The 17,980-nt window shown below is 40.9% G+C and overlaps 2 protein-coding genes across 2 annotated transcripts in view; one reads left to right on the plus strand and one right to left on the minus strand.

Annotated features, from left to right (window-relative positions):
* Nucleotides 1-364: 364 nt before the first annotated feature.
* On the plus strand, nt 365-9,851 carry txndc5 (thioredoxin domain containing 5). The gene is made up of 10 exons (XM_084033457.1): nt 365-614; nt 1,650-1,802; nt 2,247-2,352; nt 2,448-2,544; nt 3,382-3,497; nt 4,501-4,587; nt 4,903-5,061; nt 6,497-6,579; nt 6,672-6,801; nt 7,549-9,851. The coding sequence occupies exons 1-10, from the start codon at nt 430-432 to the stop codon at nt 7,669-7,671; spliced, it is 1,239 nt and encodes a 412-aa protein (XP_083889583.1). The 5' UTR covers nt 365-429; the 3' UTR covers nt 7,672-9,851.
* A 228-nt stretch (nt 9,852-10,079) lies between these two features.
* The window catches only part of bmp6 (bone morphogenetic protein 6), a 38,990-nt gene continuing 31,089 nt past the window's right edge, over nt 10,080-17,980 (minus strand). The window contains exons 5-7 of the mRNA XM_084033456.1: nt 13,789-13,865; nt 12,714-12,824; nt 10,080-11,520 (exon numbers count right to left, since the gene is read on the minus strand). Of these exons, the coding sequence (XP_083889582.1) occupies nt 11,371-11,520; nt 12,714-12,824; nt 13,789-13,865 (338 nt within the window). The 3' untranslated portion in view covers nt 10,080-11,370. The remainder of the gene's footprint in view (nt 11,521-12,713; nt 12,825-13,788; nt 13,866-17,980) is intronic.

Here is a 17,980-nt window from a genome sequence, read left to right on the forward strand (position 1 = left end):
GTTTTGGTGCGAGTCACCTAGTATGGAGGTCCCATTCATATATGGGATGCTGGACAAATAGGCCTATTAAATAAATATCATGACGAGTTGACACAAATGCATGCATGATACATAATAATAATACAAAATATTCAAACATTACCTCACCTCCACTTAAGTTGCCAAATATATTTGAATACTTGTCCAAAGAAAAGGCAAATTGTTTGAACCTGTCAGGCTGGATAGAGATGCAAAGCGGCTTCTGGCTTTCACAGATCTACACAAGATCCCGTTAGCCGGCTCGGCTGCAGTAACAGGAGTCACCATATGCATGCGTCCCATCCACAGTCCACATTCCTTTAAACGGAGGCTGGCGGAGGGGCGTGCGTTGGCAGTCGGTCTTTTTTCACTCCAGCAGGGACACTGTGCACCCACCGAGAGAGATTCACCATGGCCTCAGCACTGAATTGCACTCCCTTCATGTTGTGTTTTATTTATTTGTCGTTACTGTTTGCCAGCGTGCTTTGCGACGCCGATGCAGAAGAAGATGAGCATGCCAAGCACACGTACACGGTGGAGATGTTCAACGAGGCGGTGCCCACTGCACCCCACTTTGTCATGTTTTACGCCCCATGGTAAGTGCACAGTTAGCTGGTTCACAAGTTGTTCTCACCCCTGACAATGTTGAATACATGGACACCCCCTTTACATCGATAACAGGGCGGAATGCTTAAAGACAGTGGGATTAGAGCTAACCGGCAAGTTAGCCAACAAGCTAGGGGCTAGTGTGCTACCTGGCCCCGTTTTTCTGGACAACCGGTGTGGTTAGCTTAGCTGCTAACTAGCATAGCCAAAGAGTTGGCCACTTCTCTGGACCGGATCACTTTTCACATGGGCCTCGGTGCTGTAAATGCTCACCAACCGTTTAAACTAAGTTACAAGCGTAACAACGAACATTTAAAGGGGTTTTTTTTTTAACAATTACAACGGTTCGCGACACTTTGCTTATTTGCATGAGTGCAGACACAGTCAGTTGCGGCTCATAGTTGTAGTTTGGGGGAGCTGTGCTTACGTGGCACGCACTGATTGAGTGACGCTATCTGTCAGCGGTCCAAAAGATGCGGTAGGATTAGAAGTCCCATTAACTCCCACGGGTGATGTTATCTCCCGGAAATAGTGATAAATAGTTAATCACTGCAACAAAGCATAATTACCAACCTTCTCTGGTTGTTCTTCAGAAGAATCTTGGATGAGAGGCAAACATTTCAAAACCCTGAAGCAAGTCCATTTGCCTACAATAAAGCTTTCAAAGATCACCATCACCTGGATGACTGATACTCTTCAGTCAACCCTGAAATATCGATCTATTTAGTTCTAGAAATAATTACAAGTCTGAACAGAAAAATAAGAGGCCTGTCTCCTTTATTATTCTTTTTGATCATTCAGAGGAGAGGACGTAGGACTGTAGTAGGTTAAAAAAAAAGCACTCCCTCAGACACACCACTCTTGTCTTCAAGACTTCATGTCATCTTCATCACAGGCTGGTCAGTTCGGATAGGTTGTGTGCAAAATATGTTTAGGACCGGACCAAAAATATGTTAAAGCTTTGAGAAAAATGTATGTTTTATACTGACTTTTTTTTTTTTTTTTTTTACCACTGTTGTGTATAGGTGCGGCCATTGCCAGAGGTTACAGCCGACATGGAATGAACTGGCAGACAAATACAACAACATGGACGAGCCCCTAGTGTATGTGGTCAAAGTAGACTGCGTCCCGGACACCAAGTTCTGTTCCAATATCCACGGGGTTAGGGGCTACCCCACGTAAGTACTTGTTGCACCAATTCATCCTTTCATAGTAATCCGTTGGCATGCATTGTATCAGCATTTTTTTCAACTAACTAAAAAATCTTGTAAAAAAGAATGCATTGGCTGTTACATGTAGGCTTAAAATGGTTCATCACTGATTGACAGACAGGTGATACATTGGCCTGCATTCAGTTGAATATTCTGCCAGTATCTTAATGACATCCACTTAAATCTTGGATGTTGCTGACTGCATGTTGTACCTGTAAACACAGCAGTCTCTGGATAATCATTGACAGATGTTTCATAACCAAACGGAGCTTGTAATGATGAGACTTAGAGACTAGTGACTCTAAGTGGATGCTTGGGTCATTGAGTTTTAGTAAACTTTCTTGTGAAGCTTGTGGGTGTGGATCATAAGTCTGCCATGCTACATTCAATTTTGTTTTCTGTTACATATAGGCTAAAGTTGTTTCGGCCAGACCAGGAGTCAGTGAAGTACCAGGGACCCAGAGATCTACAGTCTCTGGAGACCTGGATGCTGAAGACACTCCAGGAGGACCCTTCGGTGAGTCACCTTCATGGTTTATAACGCTTCACGTTTATAAACGAGTGAACCTTGCAGAAGAACAGTGGTGTTCATAGATGTTGTGTGTCCTCCAGGAACCAGAGAGTGAGCAGGAGCCTCCTAAAGCCCCAGAGGCCAAACAGGGAATGTATGAGCTCACTGCTCTCAACTTTAAGACCCACATAGCCAAAGGTAAAGCTCTAGTAGAACGTATGCTGTTTAATACTTCATGGAAGTTCTCTAACACTTAACCTAAGCAAAGAATATTTAACTTCATCTTGTGTATGTGTGCAGCTGCATCCTGCCTACAACCCTCACATTTTAAACACACTGTCAATTTCCAACCAGACGCAGCAGTGTTTCTGGATCCCTCCTTAGAGAATGAAAACACCTCATTGCCTTGATTGACATAACTGACATTTCAACACGGGCACCTGAGCCACAATCCACAACGTCCGTCAACTCGACCCGACTGTATAACACTTGTCTCCTGTCACCTCACGTTTCTGGGTTTTCAGACAACGACTGCAAAAATAAACAGTGCTCACAATAATTGTCTCGTTGGAAATTGTGGCTTTTAAGCTCTGCTGAAGTCGAATGTTTTGAAGAAAAATAAATTATTTCTTGTTTGGAGACGAAAAAAGGCAGGCGATGACATAGGCAGTTCTGAAACAGTGTTTATAGGTTCCACCTTCACATGCTGGCAACAGAACACCAATAAACGTTGTGTAATTGGTTATGTGTAACCTCTGTATAGAGGTGTATATTTTCATTTAACGCAGGTTGAGTTGAGTTTGTTGTGGAATCAACTTTTTCTCCATCAGATCAATGGGAACACATAAACTTGCCTCACATTAGTCCACAATTGTGCACTTGTGTGTAATGTCCATGTGGAAATTGGTCTACAGCACAGAATTTAACTTTATACTTACTTATTGTTTTATTTTGTTATTTTCTTTCTATTTGGGTTTTATTGTCTTGCTGCTTATCTGCGGTTTCCTTTTCTTAATTGCTGTCTTCTTGCTTCAGGTGCCCATTTTGTCAAGTTCTTTGCCCCATGGTGCGGTCACTGCAAAGCCATGGCACCAACCTGGGAGCAGCTGGCCACCACCTTTGAGCACTCTGATGACATCAAGATAGGGAAGGTGGGTTCTTCAGGTTGTATACCTTCTCACAGGTTCATGTCCAGCCACTCATAATTAACAAGATATCAAATATTAAATAATAAAACACCACATACTGTGACATGGGTATGATTGGGGCTAGCACAAAAGTATCACATTTTACAATAATGGCCTTCTTTGTTTACGCAAAAAGAAATTTTCCCTTGTGGGTTTTTTTTTTTTACCCAACTTGCAATATGAGCTGCCTTCTTTTGTCCTTTTTATACTGTTCCTGTTGTGCTCAATTTACTCTCATCATTGTTACGTGAAGCTCCTTTACACCACAGATGCAATCACCTGGTTACCATGGCAATAATGCTTTACATTCATGACAAAAATACACTAATCTACATCGTAAAAGAAAGAATGAGGCTGTGCAGAAGATTCCAAAAATTCAGGCCAACTCCTTGTTAACTTTTCAAAGGGGAGCAAAAGAAAGCAACTTTATTTGGAAACGTTACAAACTGTCATGGATATGCACAGATCAACAATGGAGGGATCTACAGCGGGTGATTAAAATCACCCAGAACATCATTGGTTCCCATCGACTGAGCATTAGTGATATTGGTGACAAGAGGTGCCTGCAGAGAGCCCAAAGGATATTAAAAGATAAAACCCACCCAGCCACAGCCTCTTCACCCTGCTGCCGTCTGGCAAGAGATGTAGAACAGCTGCCGTTCCACCAGACTTCAGAGCTGCTTCTTTCCTCAGGTGCTGAGACTCCTAAATGCATCCTCCACCAAATAATATAATTATTATTTTTTTTTTTTTTTGTATTTTCTTATGTTGCAAATATAGGACTAGAAGCAGAATTTTGTTGCACAACCCCGTACTAAAACAATAAATGCATCTTGAACTTTAGTAGAACAGGATGCGTGAGAAGCTGCCTGTTTGCATATCCTGTTATTAAACACACACCTTAATTAGATTTGCATTGGTGTTTTATTTGAGTGTAATAACACATGTTAATGTATTTATGATCTAGGTGGACTGCACACAGCACTATGAGGCGTGCTCTGAGAACGGCGTACGGGGATATCCCACACTGATCTTCTTCAACAATGGACAGAAGGTACGGGAGACTGCGACAGACTTTCCATTCCAAATGTTGCATGTACAGCTATTCAACACATGCCTGTATCTGACCTGCTGCCACCGCGCTTGTCATGTTCTTTCTCTTCAACACCTTCTAAGATTTACTGCAAACCGTAACAACCTCCATGACATTACATCATAGTGGGATGGTTACACATGAATATTACAAATACTGCCATATCAATGCCAACTGCCATCATATGATTACACTGGCGCCATTGAAGATCTGAGTTTAACAATGATTGAAAAGAGTAAGTATGGTATTCATTTGAGTGTTTTTGCCTTTCTGTAGACCGATCAGTACAAAGGAAAACGAGACCTGGACTCCTTCAAAGACTTTGTGGACAACCAACTGAAGGCTGCTGTTGCTCAGGAACAAGAACAGGAACCAAGTGAGGAACAAAAAGCAAACGAGATCCCCACTGACGAGCCAGCCAAAGAGGAAGTGAAGGTAGGTGTGAACATCAAAACCATACACAAGTTCATGCAGGCTTTCACACATTCAGAAATGATCAAAACATGTTTCAAAAATAATTCTTCAGTTGCTCTAATATGTTGAAATGATTCTGCCTGGCATTTAAAAGGCTTTAGACACCTGACCATACTTAGAAAATATATGTACTGAATGCTGGTATCCAACCAAGCTACTCAAGGCTAACAGTCCATATCTTCTGACCTTTATTGGCAATTTGCTTTGCATGCTGTGAAAGGACTTTGTAGTACAGTACAATCACGGAGGTTTCATTAGGACGTCCAGAAAGTATGTTGCCATCTTTACCTAAAGATATCTTGAGTTATTGGCAGTAATGGCAGAGATACTTACAACTTTTATTTGGAAGTAAAACTAATAACTATGAGTAAAACTGTTAATACCACACGGCAAACGTCCAGTATTTAAATTTTGTCTTCAAATGAAGAGTGAAGGATGTGTTCATCACAGCATTGGTTCAAAGTGTAGATTTCAATCCTAATATAATGCTGGATAGTTAACTGAATAATAATGTATCATAGATAATCTGTTTCTAGGCAAATCCTGAAATGCACTACAGTAGAGTCAGTAGTAAAGTTGAGTTGTAGATTTCGTATGTGCTTTAGGGGCTTTCTGTACGTTAGGTCTGGTTTAGTGAGTTAGAATATAATGTTGGTGTTTCTTCCCATGAGCCAGTGTGTATTTCAGCAGTGACCATAGGTTGCTGGTAGATTTGGGTGTTTGATGACACTGTCATGGTTCGAGTGTTGCTGAGGACCTGTGAAAGTGCAGTTGCAAGTGTGAAGTTATTCGTATGAGCAATTCTTGAGAAAACCAGAGGATAAGCACACTGCAGGAGTGTCATAAAAGTCATAGTAAATTCCTAAAATATGTCATAGTAGTGTCTTTAAAAAAAAGTCAAAGTATTGTATGCCATGAAAATGTCACAAAAATCATAGTTTTTTTTTCATTATATGAAAAAATGTAATTAAAAGGTCGTAGTATAAGTCAAATATAGTTTATCATGAGAAATCTTATACAAAATCATAGTATATTCTATTTAAGTCTTTGTATAGTATGCCATGAAAATGTCCTAGTATGTCATAGAAAATCACAAGTATGTAGTACAAGAATCACAAGTATGCCCTAAAATATAAAACTATCATTAAAAATGTCAGTATTTTTTGTGACTGTACTTCATAAAAAAGTTGTATAGTGGTATGCCATTGGGGGGAAAAAAGATCAGAAAATCTAATGTAATGTCATGACAAATGTTATACAAAATGCTCATAGTATAGTCATTAAAATATTATATAGTACTATAGTAATTATAGTACCTTTTTCAAGCCAGTCATTAATCATAAGGATCATCACAATTCAGCACAGCTCTATATCTGATTTTCTTTTCTCTCTGCAGTCCAGTGTGTTGGACCTCACAGAGACCAACTTTGATGAGACCGTGGCCAAGGGCCTCACCTTCATCAAATTCTACGCTCCATGGTGAGATCATCGCTTTATTATCCACCAGTTATATAAATATGTCTGTCACTTTAAGTGATGTCATTCCTGTGTTATCCTGCTGTCAACCGTAGGTGTGGCCACTGTAAGAACCTCGCTCCAACATGGGAGGATCTTTCCACGAAGGAGTTTTCCGGCCTCACCGATGTCAAGATCGCCAAAGTGGACTGCACTATTGAGCGCACGCTCTGCAACAAGTACTCCGTAAGTCTCCCACAATAAATACTCTGAAGACATCATCTAGATGGAACATGCAGCACTCTGTATCTCTTCTCATGTACCCTTTTGTCAGCTTCTTAATTTCCTGGAGATTAAGAGTTATACAGGATGTAATAAAGCGAAGATGACGGGTTTATCACGGAGCCATAAAACAATGTAACTGCCACATACTTTAATTGGATGCTACACATCCCTTATTTCTAAAGCAGATTCAACACGGTCATCAGTGAAGAAATGTTGGCACACAAACGATCAGCTTTGATCATTAATCCAACTTATCACTGTATAAAATGTAAGTTGTACTGCTTGCAAAATTACGGCGCCAGAGTTCAACAGTTCAGTTATGTTTCTGAAGACTTCAGATAATTCACTAATATAATGTAGCTGTTCTGTTTTTTTTATTTTTTTTTTTATATCCAATATTTTCTCATTTAAAACTTCACATCTCAAAGTCGGGCAGGTTTTTCCACTGTGATTTTAACTTGTATTTATGGATCTGTCGATTAGTCAGCAACACATCTTAAAATCATTAAGTTTGGTAGAGAAGAAGAGCTGATTAAGTTATTAGGAGTTTTCTGAAGCCAAGTTTCTTTCAACTTCATTCAGACATAATTTGGAAACTGTGACTGTTAGATATTTTCACACTACCTGCAGCATAACAATTACATGGTTTTGAAAGATGACAAAGCACACTGAATGAGCCGCTGTTGTTGTTCTGCCCTCTTTATTCAGGTTCGGGGTTACCCCACCTTGATCCTCTTCAGGGCGGGGGAGCAGGGTGACGAGCATCACGGCGGGCGGGACTTGGAGAGCCTACACAGCTTTGTGATGAGGCAGGCAAGAGACGAGCTGTAGAAACCATCACGTCAGCACCTACTTCTCCACCACTCTGCTCGTCCACACTGTATATCTGGCCAGTAGGACGCCTCTCTCTCTCTGTCTCTGTCTATCTCTCTCGCTGTCTCTCTCCTACAGTTGACAAACCTCTCTCTATCTTTCACTCCACTCTCTTCAAAAAAGGAGTCAGCCAATGACATTATGTAGTCTGTTCTTTCTCACGAGTTCAAGAACAGAATAATTCAGGAGAGTGTTTGATTGGATGTGAATGTATTTCTCATTGCGGTCACCCAACCGTAATTCTCCTCATATGGAGAATTCTTGCATATTGGTTGGGTCTGCAAATGGAAGTAATGTGTCAGACAACCACTTTGCAAGCACTGCTCAGTCAGTTAGAACCAGAATTCCTCACAGAGGTCAAATGTCTTTCAACCAACTGGTAGCACTGAAGGACCGATGTCCCAGTTTCTGCCGGTTTAAAAAAATCGATTGTTTCTGATGCACTTCTGCAGCCACTTGACATTTTTTAAATATTCAATTTTATACATGAGATCTGTTGTTAAATCACAAGCCATTAATGTTACGGTACTGAGTCAATCGTTTGTCACCCAAATGTGAAGTTGAGTGTTAAGTTGAGGTACTTTCTATCCATACCAGAGATGGCCTATCTGACTTAACTCTCAGGGAAACGCCCTGCAGACTAGAAGCTGTGATGGAGGCAACCTTGTTATCACAGGTCTGATAATGGCACATGGCTTAATTTATCTTAATGGTTTTGGAAAGAACAATGAGATGAATGCAGCATGCTTTATAAATTAAGCTCTTGTGTATCTTACCCATTTCTGACTCCTGTGATCTCAATCAGCCCTCCCTCTCTACTCCTAGTCTTCAGGGTCTCTGGCCTGGACCATTTTGCCCCAAATCTCCATCACGAAACATCTTTACAGTTACTACTGCTACTACTTTCTTTTAAACTGGCCCTTTGAGGATGAAATCCTCAAATGTAGTAAAACTGTTCTGAAGGATTTTTATGGTACATTTCTCAGGCCAGGTCCATGTTCAGAGAGTTTGGGAACCAGTAAGTGGAGCAAGAGAAGACCATTGGGTCACTTGGTATTGAGGGTAAAACATGCTGTGTAAGTTTAGGATATTTTGCATGACAAACTGAGCTCCTTTGGTTGTAGCACTGAACTCGCAGCATTCCCAGGCCATTGTGGTGGCTCTGGTCATCAGGAAATAAAAGGTTTCATCAGAACTTGTTCAACCGTTTTTCTGTGGTTGGACGTTTTTGTAATCGTGCTGAAACAAACATTGGCTGCAGCTCAGGGTGAGGTGTGCTGGCTAGCATCATATCACTTTTCTGGTCATGACTGTGATATATTCTTATCTTGGTGAGGGAACCAGCTGTATCTTTAGTCTATATAATTCACTTTCCTGCTCTCAAATTTCTGGCTGTGGAAAACCATGCTGTGAAGCCAGCATCTTCTGGCACTCAAAACTGTTGACTGAATAGATGAGTATAGTTTAACTCTACGTGATCGTAGGGGTGATCTGGTTGTGAGCTAAAGCTACACCAGCTGCACGTTTCTAAGACTAAGAAATCAGTAAAATGTTCTGTAAAAATAAGCATTTATTAATTTCAACCAAAGTAAACCATGATGATGATGAAACCATGGCTAGTTTAAATGTCCCACTCTGACTATAACCACTGATGAGATTAATTGTTTAAACTGAAATCTTAAGCCTGCTGTAAACTGTGTCGTAACCATGAACACACAAATGTAACCCACAAAGAGGCTTAATTGGTGGCCAAGAAGGTCTGTCACAGACCTGGTTCTAATAGCATTTGCAGTTTCTTTTCAGCAAACTTTTGTAACTGACTTCAGCCACCTGTTATGCCATACCCATTACACTGCAAATGCTCTTTGACCCAGGTTATGCAAAGAGTATATGCTGCACAATGCAGGGCACCTTTTTTATAGTCTAACCCAGGTACACAAACAGTCAGAGACACAGTAGGCTTTTTTGTCAGTAAAGGTTTTTATGGATAGCACATGGTCTAAGGAACTCCAGTGACAGAAGTATTTTTTTTCCTTGTGAGTCATGGGTTGTGCACTACCCATGGATTTTGTACAAAAAAAGTGAATAATGGCAAGTCGTAACATGAGATTTCATAATAAAAGATTTTTCAAAAATAAGTTTGTATTTTCATTTTGTCCTTGCATCGCTCTCTTTCTCTCTCTCTGTTTATAAGGTATGTGTTTCTTTTTAATAAAAGGTGCAATAAATAAGCTGAGAATGTACAAGTATTTACAAAAAACAGACTAAACATGATCACAAATGTAAACAGCAGCTTACCAGAGGTATATTTTGTAATTTATGATTGGTTAGGCACGTAAGGTATTTTGATTCTTGTTGGTATCAGTTTTTCATTAAAATATGTTCTCTTAAAAAAAACTCCATGTCATTCAAAGCTCACAGTAACTTGTTCAATTGGAAGGATGTTGCCACTGGACACAAATCAACACAATTTTACCCTCGGGGTTGAAAAAGCAAAGGGCTAATTTCAGCAAGCTGGAACAGACACCGCTCTGCCGGCTGTTTTTGACTCTAAATGTTTTTCCACAATCTCTTGATGGGTTGTCAGGGGTGGAAGCGTTTGTTAACTTTGCGAGTGCAGCAACATGTAAATGGCCATTTGTGGTATGTCTGAGGGATAAGGCTGTATTCTTCGGTTCTTCGGAGAAAAACATCAGTTTAGCCACAACATGCATCATGTTGAACCAGCCTGGTGAATCGACGCTCAGCGTGAGCCCGGCAAATATTGACACGGAGGGGATATTTGGGGCAGTGCACGACTAAAATAGCCTGCGGTCACTTTGGTTTAGTCCATGTTATATTTTAGGAGGGCAAATATGGCTTAAGAAGAAAATATATTAGGAAAGAGGAAGGAAATATGAATCTACTGACTCCAATATATCAGTCATTTAGTATTAGATTGTTTGAGTTAACATTTGCACTGAAAAGGAAACTGAGTTTGTATTTTCCCCATCTCACTCAAACAGTTTATATACTGTCATTTGACCAGGTGATGTCACTGATTCCTATTGGTTTTCACTGATGTTACAATACTTTGAGTCCACTCCCCAGGGTCATGCCTGAGACCTGTTCCACCATGTTAATTTGTCAGAGAGGAGAAGGAAAAGAAAGCAGCACTCGGACTGGTCCCACAACAGTTCAGTTTGGCCCTCTCCCCCTCAGTGAGGGAGAAGGTGCAGTAGCCTCTTCGGCGTTCATACACACATTTCCATAAACACATAATATACATAATCTGAACCCTCCCCTCCACACACACTTACACACACACACAGACATTCACTCAGTTGCAGACCCATGAAGTGAAGACTCCACTCCACAGCTAATTGAGAAGGTGATTGACAGCTTGGTGGCTCAACACTGTAGACGACACCCATAATGGTCCCCTCTTAGTTTGATGAAATGTTTCATGTTATTAAATTGATGTTTTTAACTGTCCCAAGATTATTTGAATAGAACATGCAAATGATCTTTTCAGGATGGGCTTTCCTTGCAGGCGGAGGATTTGGACGGGAAGCTGGTGTCTGGTTGAGGTCAACGTCACCCAGAAGTCAATGGTGCAGTTGCAGCAGTTTGCCAACTCAACTTGTAATCAGGCATTATTAGCCCTCGCTGCCGGTGTCAGTGGCAGCCGCAGGCCCGCACCACCATGTTCTTGTATTTCTTCAATATGACGTTGGAGTTGTCATCAAAGTAGAGCACTGAGATGGCGTGGAGCTTGGTGGGGGCACAGCAAGGCTTTGGTACGTTCTCTGGGTTCATCAGGTGCACCTGGAAATCAAAGACATCCTTTAAGCAATCTGCATTCGGCAGAAAATGTAACTTGTTATAAAATAAAATAAGAGATTAATATTACCCAGGTGTATAAAAATGTTGTAGTAAAGTATGTCAGAAAAAATAATCAAAGATGTGATCATAAAGTATCTCATGCAAAACATAAAATATGATTGTACAAGTATACTATACTAGTAGTATGTCATAAATATAACAGATGTCATTGAATTGTGTGCCATGGATATGTCATAAATCAATGTCATAATATAGTATGTCATAAAATGTCACAAAGAAGTGAAAGTATAGTATGTCATAATAAAGTCATAGTATAGTATGATCAAAAAAAATCAAAGTATAGTATGTCATGAAAAAAAATCATAGCATGTCATAAAAAAGTCATAGTATAGTTTGTCTTAAAATAGTCATAGGATAGTATGATTAAAAAAAGTCCTAATATACTATGTCATAAAAATGAATAGGATAGTTTGGTAAAAAAAAAAAAAAGTAATAGTATAGTATGATAACAAAAATCATAGTATAGTATGTCATAAAAAATATAGTATGGTATGATTAAAAAAAGTCTTAGTATAGCATATCATAAAAATTCATAGTACAGCATGATAAAAAAGTCATAGTATAGTATGATTAAAAAGTCATAATTTTGTATGTCATAATATAGTATGATAAAAAAAATCATAGTATAGTATGTCATAAAAAAGTAATAATATAGTATGTCATAAAAAAGTCAAAGTATAGTTTGATAAAAAAATAAGTCATAATATAGTATGTCATAAAATGTCACAAAGATGTCATAGTATAACATGTCATAAAGAAAATCATAGTATAGTATGTCATAAAAATGTCATATAATAGTATTTCATAAAAAGTCATGATATGGCACATCATAAAAGGTCGGATGCCAAATGTCTTAGTCCAGTAGGTCATAGTCATAAAAAGTCATAATAAAGCATGTCATAAAGAGTCACAAAATATTATGTTATATCATTCAAAATATCATAATAAAGCAGATGTATTTCATACAGTAAGTCATAGTATAGTATGCCATGAAATATTCCATGAAAAATGTGCTTTGTGAGGTCCCAGTGACCCTTGACCACCAATCCGTCTGTCAGGGTGACCTAACACTTAAAACAAAGTGTTTAGCATACACTGTTGTGGGTTGTCCTTACCAGCGTCTGCACAATGGCGTGGTTGGTGGCGTTCATGTGGGCATTCAGGGGGAAGGAGCACTCTCCATCACAGTAGTTGGCTGCGTAGCCTTCAGGAGCAATGATCCAGTCCTGAGACAAACACCAGAGTAAATGTTAAAAGCAGCACAGTCAGAGCAGATGAAATCAATACATGTGAGGCAATAAAACATCCTCCAATACTAAATCCTCGTCTGCTGGAGAGTTATGTTTGTAAACGCTAGAAAGGTCAGGTCTGGTATTATAATTCCACAACACGTTCTTATCTTTGCATCGCAAGCAACCGAATAAGAAGCCCTGTTCCAGTCACCTGACTCCTATTGGTAAACTCAGTGTTCGTCTCTTCTTTGAGGACATCCCGACTCAAACCCTCCTCGGTCTGTGGAATCGTTCACGGAAGCAATACTTCTCCCCTCCTTCCTTCCTTCCTTCCTCTCTGCGTCTCACTGGTTCGCTCTGACACATTCTCTGCATGTTTTACCTCTCGCTAACTTGTTTTTGTGTTTTTATCTAGTCTACCTTCCTGTCTGTGTTAATAATCTCTGTCTTTCTCTTCTCTTTCTGTCCAGCTCCATTCCTGCATGTGTGTTTGTGCATGTGTGTGTTTGTGTGTTTGTGTGTATGACAGAGAGAGAGAGAGAGAGAGAGAGAGAGTGCTGGCCGTCTCCCTCTAGATGTCAGTGCTGTGTTAACAGCTCACAGCTTGTTTGGAAGGATGTAAGCAACTCTGCTATTTCTTCCTCAGTTTGTCTCCTTACACACACACACACACACACACACACACACACACACACACACACACACACACACACACACACACACACAATCTACAACCATCAAGCTACTTTAATTGACTTTTTCTCTTTTGATCACCAATGAATTTGATTAAAAAAAGAAATATTGACACTAATTGTATTTCTAGCAAAAGATAACTCAGTTCTGAAGCTTAAAGATGATCAACCTAGCAGTCAGTAAACAATGAGCATCACCACTGCCTTACCTGATCACCACACGTGTGTATGATAACTTAAAATAAGAATAAGAAAACATTGGCTACCTGCCAGCCCAGCTCTCTGAAGCTGACGTAGAGCTCGTGTCTCCTGCATGCCGTCTTCTGATCACTGCTGTTGTAATCTGCAACACAACGACAGACATCGTCAGCACATTTCATCTTACACACACATACGTCATGGAGTTTTGCCCAACATGATCCCTTGTGAATCCCCAACATCCGTATTACGTTGTTCACCTCTTCTGCCCAACATGATGACGGCGGCCGTGGGTAAAACGCGCTCAGCTAAGACCTTTCCCTGGGTAAATTATTCCCAATTAAGCCTCATGAAAGTGACTCATGACATTCAGAATCTGAGAGCAGAAGAACAACATAATACGCCTCGTGTAATGCACTGGGTGGAGACACATGTGAGGGCGTCGACCACAGCACAGGCGCAAACGCTCATTACAGCGGTCGCCGCGCTGTACGTGCTTCACATTCATCTGCCGTTTTAATGCGTTTGAACGCGGGCCTAATTGAATTCATCAGCATTCAAATATTGCCTGGCACATGCGCAAGTGGTGACACAGTGACAACCGTGTTTATGGACTCCCCCGGCCTGCAGTTTGCTCCTAATTATCTGTGTTCCACTCTGCAGCCGTCTGCAGACGGTCCCAGGTATAGGTTTGGTTTTCAGTCGAGGAGGTCATTGCTGGCATCGGTCGCCACGCCGAAGCCAAGGCGGTGACACTGACTTTCCACTGACGTCCTCCGCTCTCTGTCTCTCTCTCTCTGTCTCGCCTCATTGATTTTATTGTTGTGATTATTTTTTTTTCTTTACGAACCTCCCCCAGAAAGACAATGAAAGGGAAGAATGGAAGCCATGGCACTGGTTAGAGCATTCTATATTCTCTAAATAGCTTCATCCAGATGACCCACGCGGTCCCTTAAAATCCACCCAGCAAACTAGGCTTGTCTTCGTGGGGGCCTTAAGCCTGCGAGTGATTTTAATTGTTGTCGGTCGGCACATTCTCACATTGCAAAGTTAATTATAAAAATGTCAACCAACTGTTTTGGCTGAAAAGCTTTTAGTGGTTGACTATTTTTGTTGTTTTTGGATGCCACTTGTCATTAGGGTTACACTGGTTTCTTATTCCCCGTTTCGCCTCGTAGAGTAAGTGCTGAATATATTTAGAAGACAATAACTTTACACATTGCAAGAAAAAAAAGAAATATTGCAGTTTTGAGGTTATCTGACTGCAACTGGCTTTCACATTCAAAATTGTCATTTTGCTATTTTTTTCAGATTTGCTCATTGCATCGTCAGCTTATTTGGTGTTGCCACTTATCCTGTCAGGCCATGCAGACATGGCTATTTGCTGCTCGCAGGCAATAAATGGAGAGGATCTGTTTGCCTAAATAAATGTAATTAACTGCAGCATTTGTGTGTGCGTGAGACTGTGTGTGTGTGTGTGTGTGTGTGTGTGTGTGTGTGTGTGTGTGTGTGTGTGTGTGTGTGTGTGTGTGTGTGTGTGTGTCAGAGAAAAAGTGCGAGTGAGTCAGACTGCAGACGGGGATTTGTCACTCCGTCACAGCCACTCATCTCAATAAGTCACCAACAGCAGCCTTGTTTAGTCAGCTGAAGTCTGACACACACACACACACACACACACACACACACACACACACACACACACACACACACACAATTATGTAAGGTTCATTGATGTTGGGTCCATTGGGTACATCTCTACATTTATCATTCATTACCACTGGCACTGACTGTACATACACAAATACACACACTCACACATGACCTGATGTTTATCTGTTTAACAGCCAAACCCACTCAGCCACTTTTTTTTTTTATATAAAAACGAAGAGTTGTCATTTCAATTTCACCAGCGCTAGTTGCATTAAGATTTCATCATCAAATCAAATTTCATTTTGAACAGACGCACTGACCGCACTGACCGCACTGCCCAGACTTGTGACGGTGTGTTTTAGCTGGACTCGTCTCAAATAAGAATTTAGACAGACAGATGGCGGGAGGGAGGGAGGGAGGGAGGGAGGGAGGGAGGGAGGGAAGGCATTGGATTTGTTACTTGGAAAAGAGGAACGAGATGGGGAAGAAGAACGCTGCCTGAGTTTGGGATTTAGTTTCGGCCGTCTGCCCTCAAATGTGCAGGTGTTCTAAAAACAATAGTTTGTTATTATTGCAGCAGAACATGAATATGTCATCTCAGTAGACGGGTTATTTTAGTAAGAGACATGACATGAAAGGTGAGGCTGGTCACGACAGACGGCTGTGGGGTGAGGTCATACGGTCATCCGTAACCATCAAATACAGTCAGGTGTTTCCCCAGTTTACGGCCCCTTCCTTTCCAATAGGAAGGGCAGGTCTGTGTCTGCTAATGTGGAAATACAGACTTTATGTGTGTGTGTGTGTGTGTGTGTGTGTGTGTGTGTGTGTGTGTGTGTGTGTGTGTGTGTGTGTGTGTGTGTGTGTGTGTGTGTGTGTGGGTGTGTGTGTGTGTGTGTGTGTGTGTGTTTTGCTCTGCATTGAGGCATGCATGTTTGTGCAGATGATACACATGGATACCAGGTCACATGCGTTCGTCCATGCCTCCCCGTGGACTCGCTGATCTGCCAGATTCGTCAACAGCACACAGCATTCGTATTCACAAATAAGGAAACAGGCTGCCGCAGGATTGTACGGATACTTCCTATACTTATTATAATAAAAAAAATACACCTTTTTCCGTGTTCATGGATTGTAAGGCACGAGTGTGTACAGTGTTTATACACAGGAAACGTCCGAGGAAAGAGGATTGAAAGAACTAAGCTGATTGGCTAAGTGACTTGGCTGACCTCATATGAACCCGAGGTGATGTTTATAGAAAGAAGAATTTTTAAAAATACAGTATTATAGGAGGAGCAGGCTTTCACAGAGTTGATGTGTAGAGAGTTGTGAGTCTTGGATTGTAATTTTGGAATATGGATTTTGAGGGTTTTATAACTTTTGGCTCGTTATTTCTTTGCCATGCTGTCAACGTGTCCCTGCTTATAACTGTGTTATACTATACCACTGCTTCCAAACACTGACATACGCAAAGGTTCAAACTGTGCACACCTGTATTACACACACACACACACACACACACACACACACACACACACACACACCTGCTCCTTCACCCGGGTCTAGTTTATGGTGCGTGACATTCAGCTTCGGGTCAAATCACAGCTCTGGGTGGAGGGTGAGTGACGCTGCCTCCACATTAGTCAGACTTCTACACCAGTAGCCATTCATTTAGCTCCTCGTGGGGTTTCTACGGTCGCAGGGAGGGAGGCGAGATCCGATCACCTCATTTGATTTTTTTTCTTTCGACCCCAGTCTGCACACACGCTCCTTGTCTGGCATAAATGAGACTTGCGTGCTGAGACAGAGAGAAAAAGTACTATAGAAGTGTCATTTTCCAAACCATTTAAGTAAACAGGATGCTTCTGCTATTTGTTAGAATAATTAAATGTAATTGGTTGAACACCGTGTGCAATCGGATCACACCAGGGTCCAACACCTTCTCCAGTGTACAGAAACCGTTAGTGTGCTTTATTAGATGATGTCATTCCTGTAATTGATCTTCTTAAACTCCTATCAGCCGTATGCTGTACAGCACAAGGTCAAGTATTTATCAACATGTTCCCCATATCCTCTCTTTCTCTCTCTCTCTCGCCCACGACACACACACACACACACACACACACACACACACACACACACACACACACATAACTAAATTTCCTTCGCACCTCTTGGCCTTCAAAGCAATCTGCATTTACAGTCTATGGGGCTCTTTAAGGGGAATAAAGCTGATATTTACTGTGGGCTTTCATTGAGTGTAAAGGCCCAGATTTGTGGTGCCCATAAACCACATCTCTCCTTCCTGCCTGTAAAAATTTAATGCCACACAGCTACCGCTGAGCTCCAGCTCCCTTGAGACTTCCATTCATTTCTTTTTCCTTTCCTCGACACAGAGCAGGGGCGGGTCGGAGAATAAGAAAAACTCACTCTGCACATTGTACTCATTATACTACTTTGTATACCACTATATTAATTTAAAAAGCTGTGCTTCATACACTTGAGTGTATTTGAAGGTGTTCCAGATGGTTTTATGATACTTATTAATTAAAGGATTGCTTTGATATTTTGGGAAATATGCTGATCCGATACAACTCTTGTATCTGTAGGCAG

This window comes from Eutrigla gurnardus (genome assembly GCF_963514095.1).
Source record: "Eutrigla gurnardus genome assembly, chromosome: 18".
NCBI lineage: Eukaryota > Metazoa > Chordata > Actinopteri > Perciformes > Triglidae > Eutrigla > Eutrigla gurnardus.

Coding starts and splice junctions, on each gene's coding strand:
- txndc5 (XM_084033457.1), top strand. CDS start 430: ATGGCCTCAGCACTGAATTGCACTCCCTTCATGTTGTGTTTTATTTAT. Junction 3,498..4,500: donor ATGACATCAAGATAGGGAAG/GTGGGTTCTTCA, acceptor TTTATGATCTAG/GTGGACTGCACACAGCACTA. Junction 4,588..4,902: donor TCTTCAACAATGGACAGAAG/GTACGGGAGACT, acceptor GCCTTTCTGTAG/ACCGATCAGTACAAAGGAAA.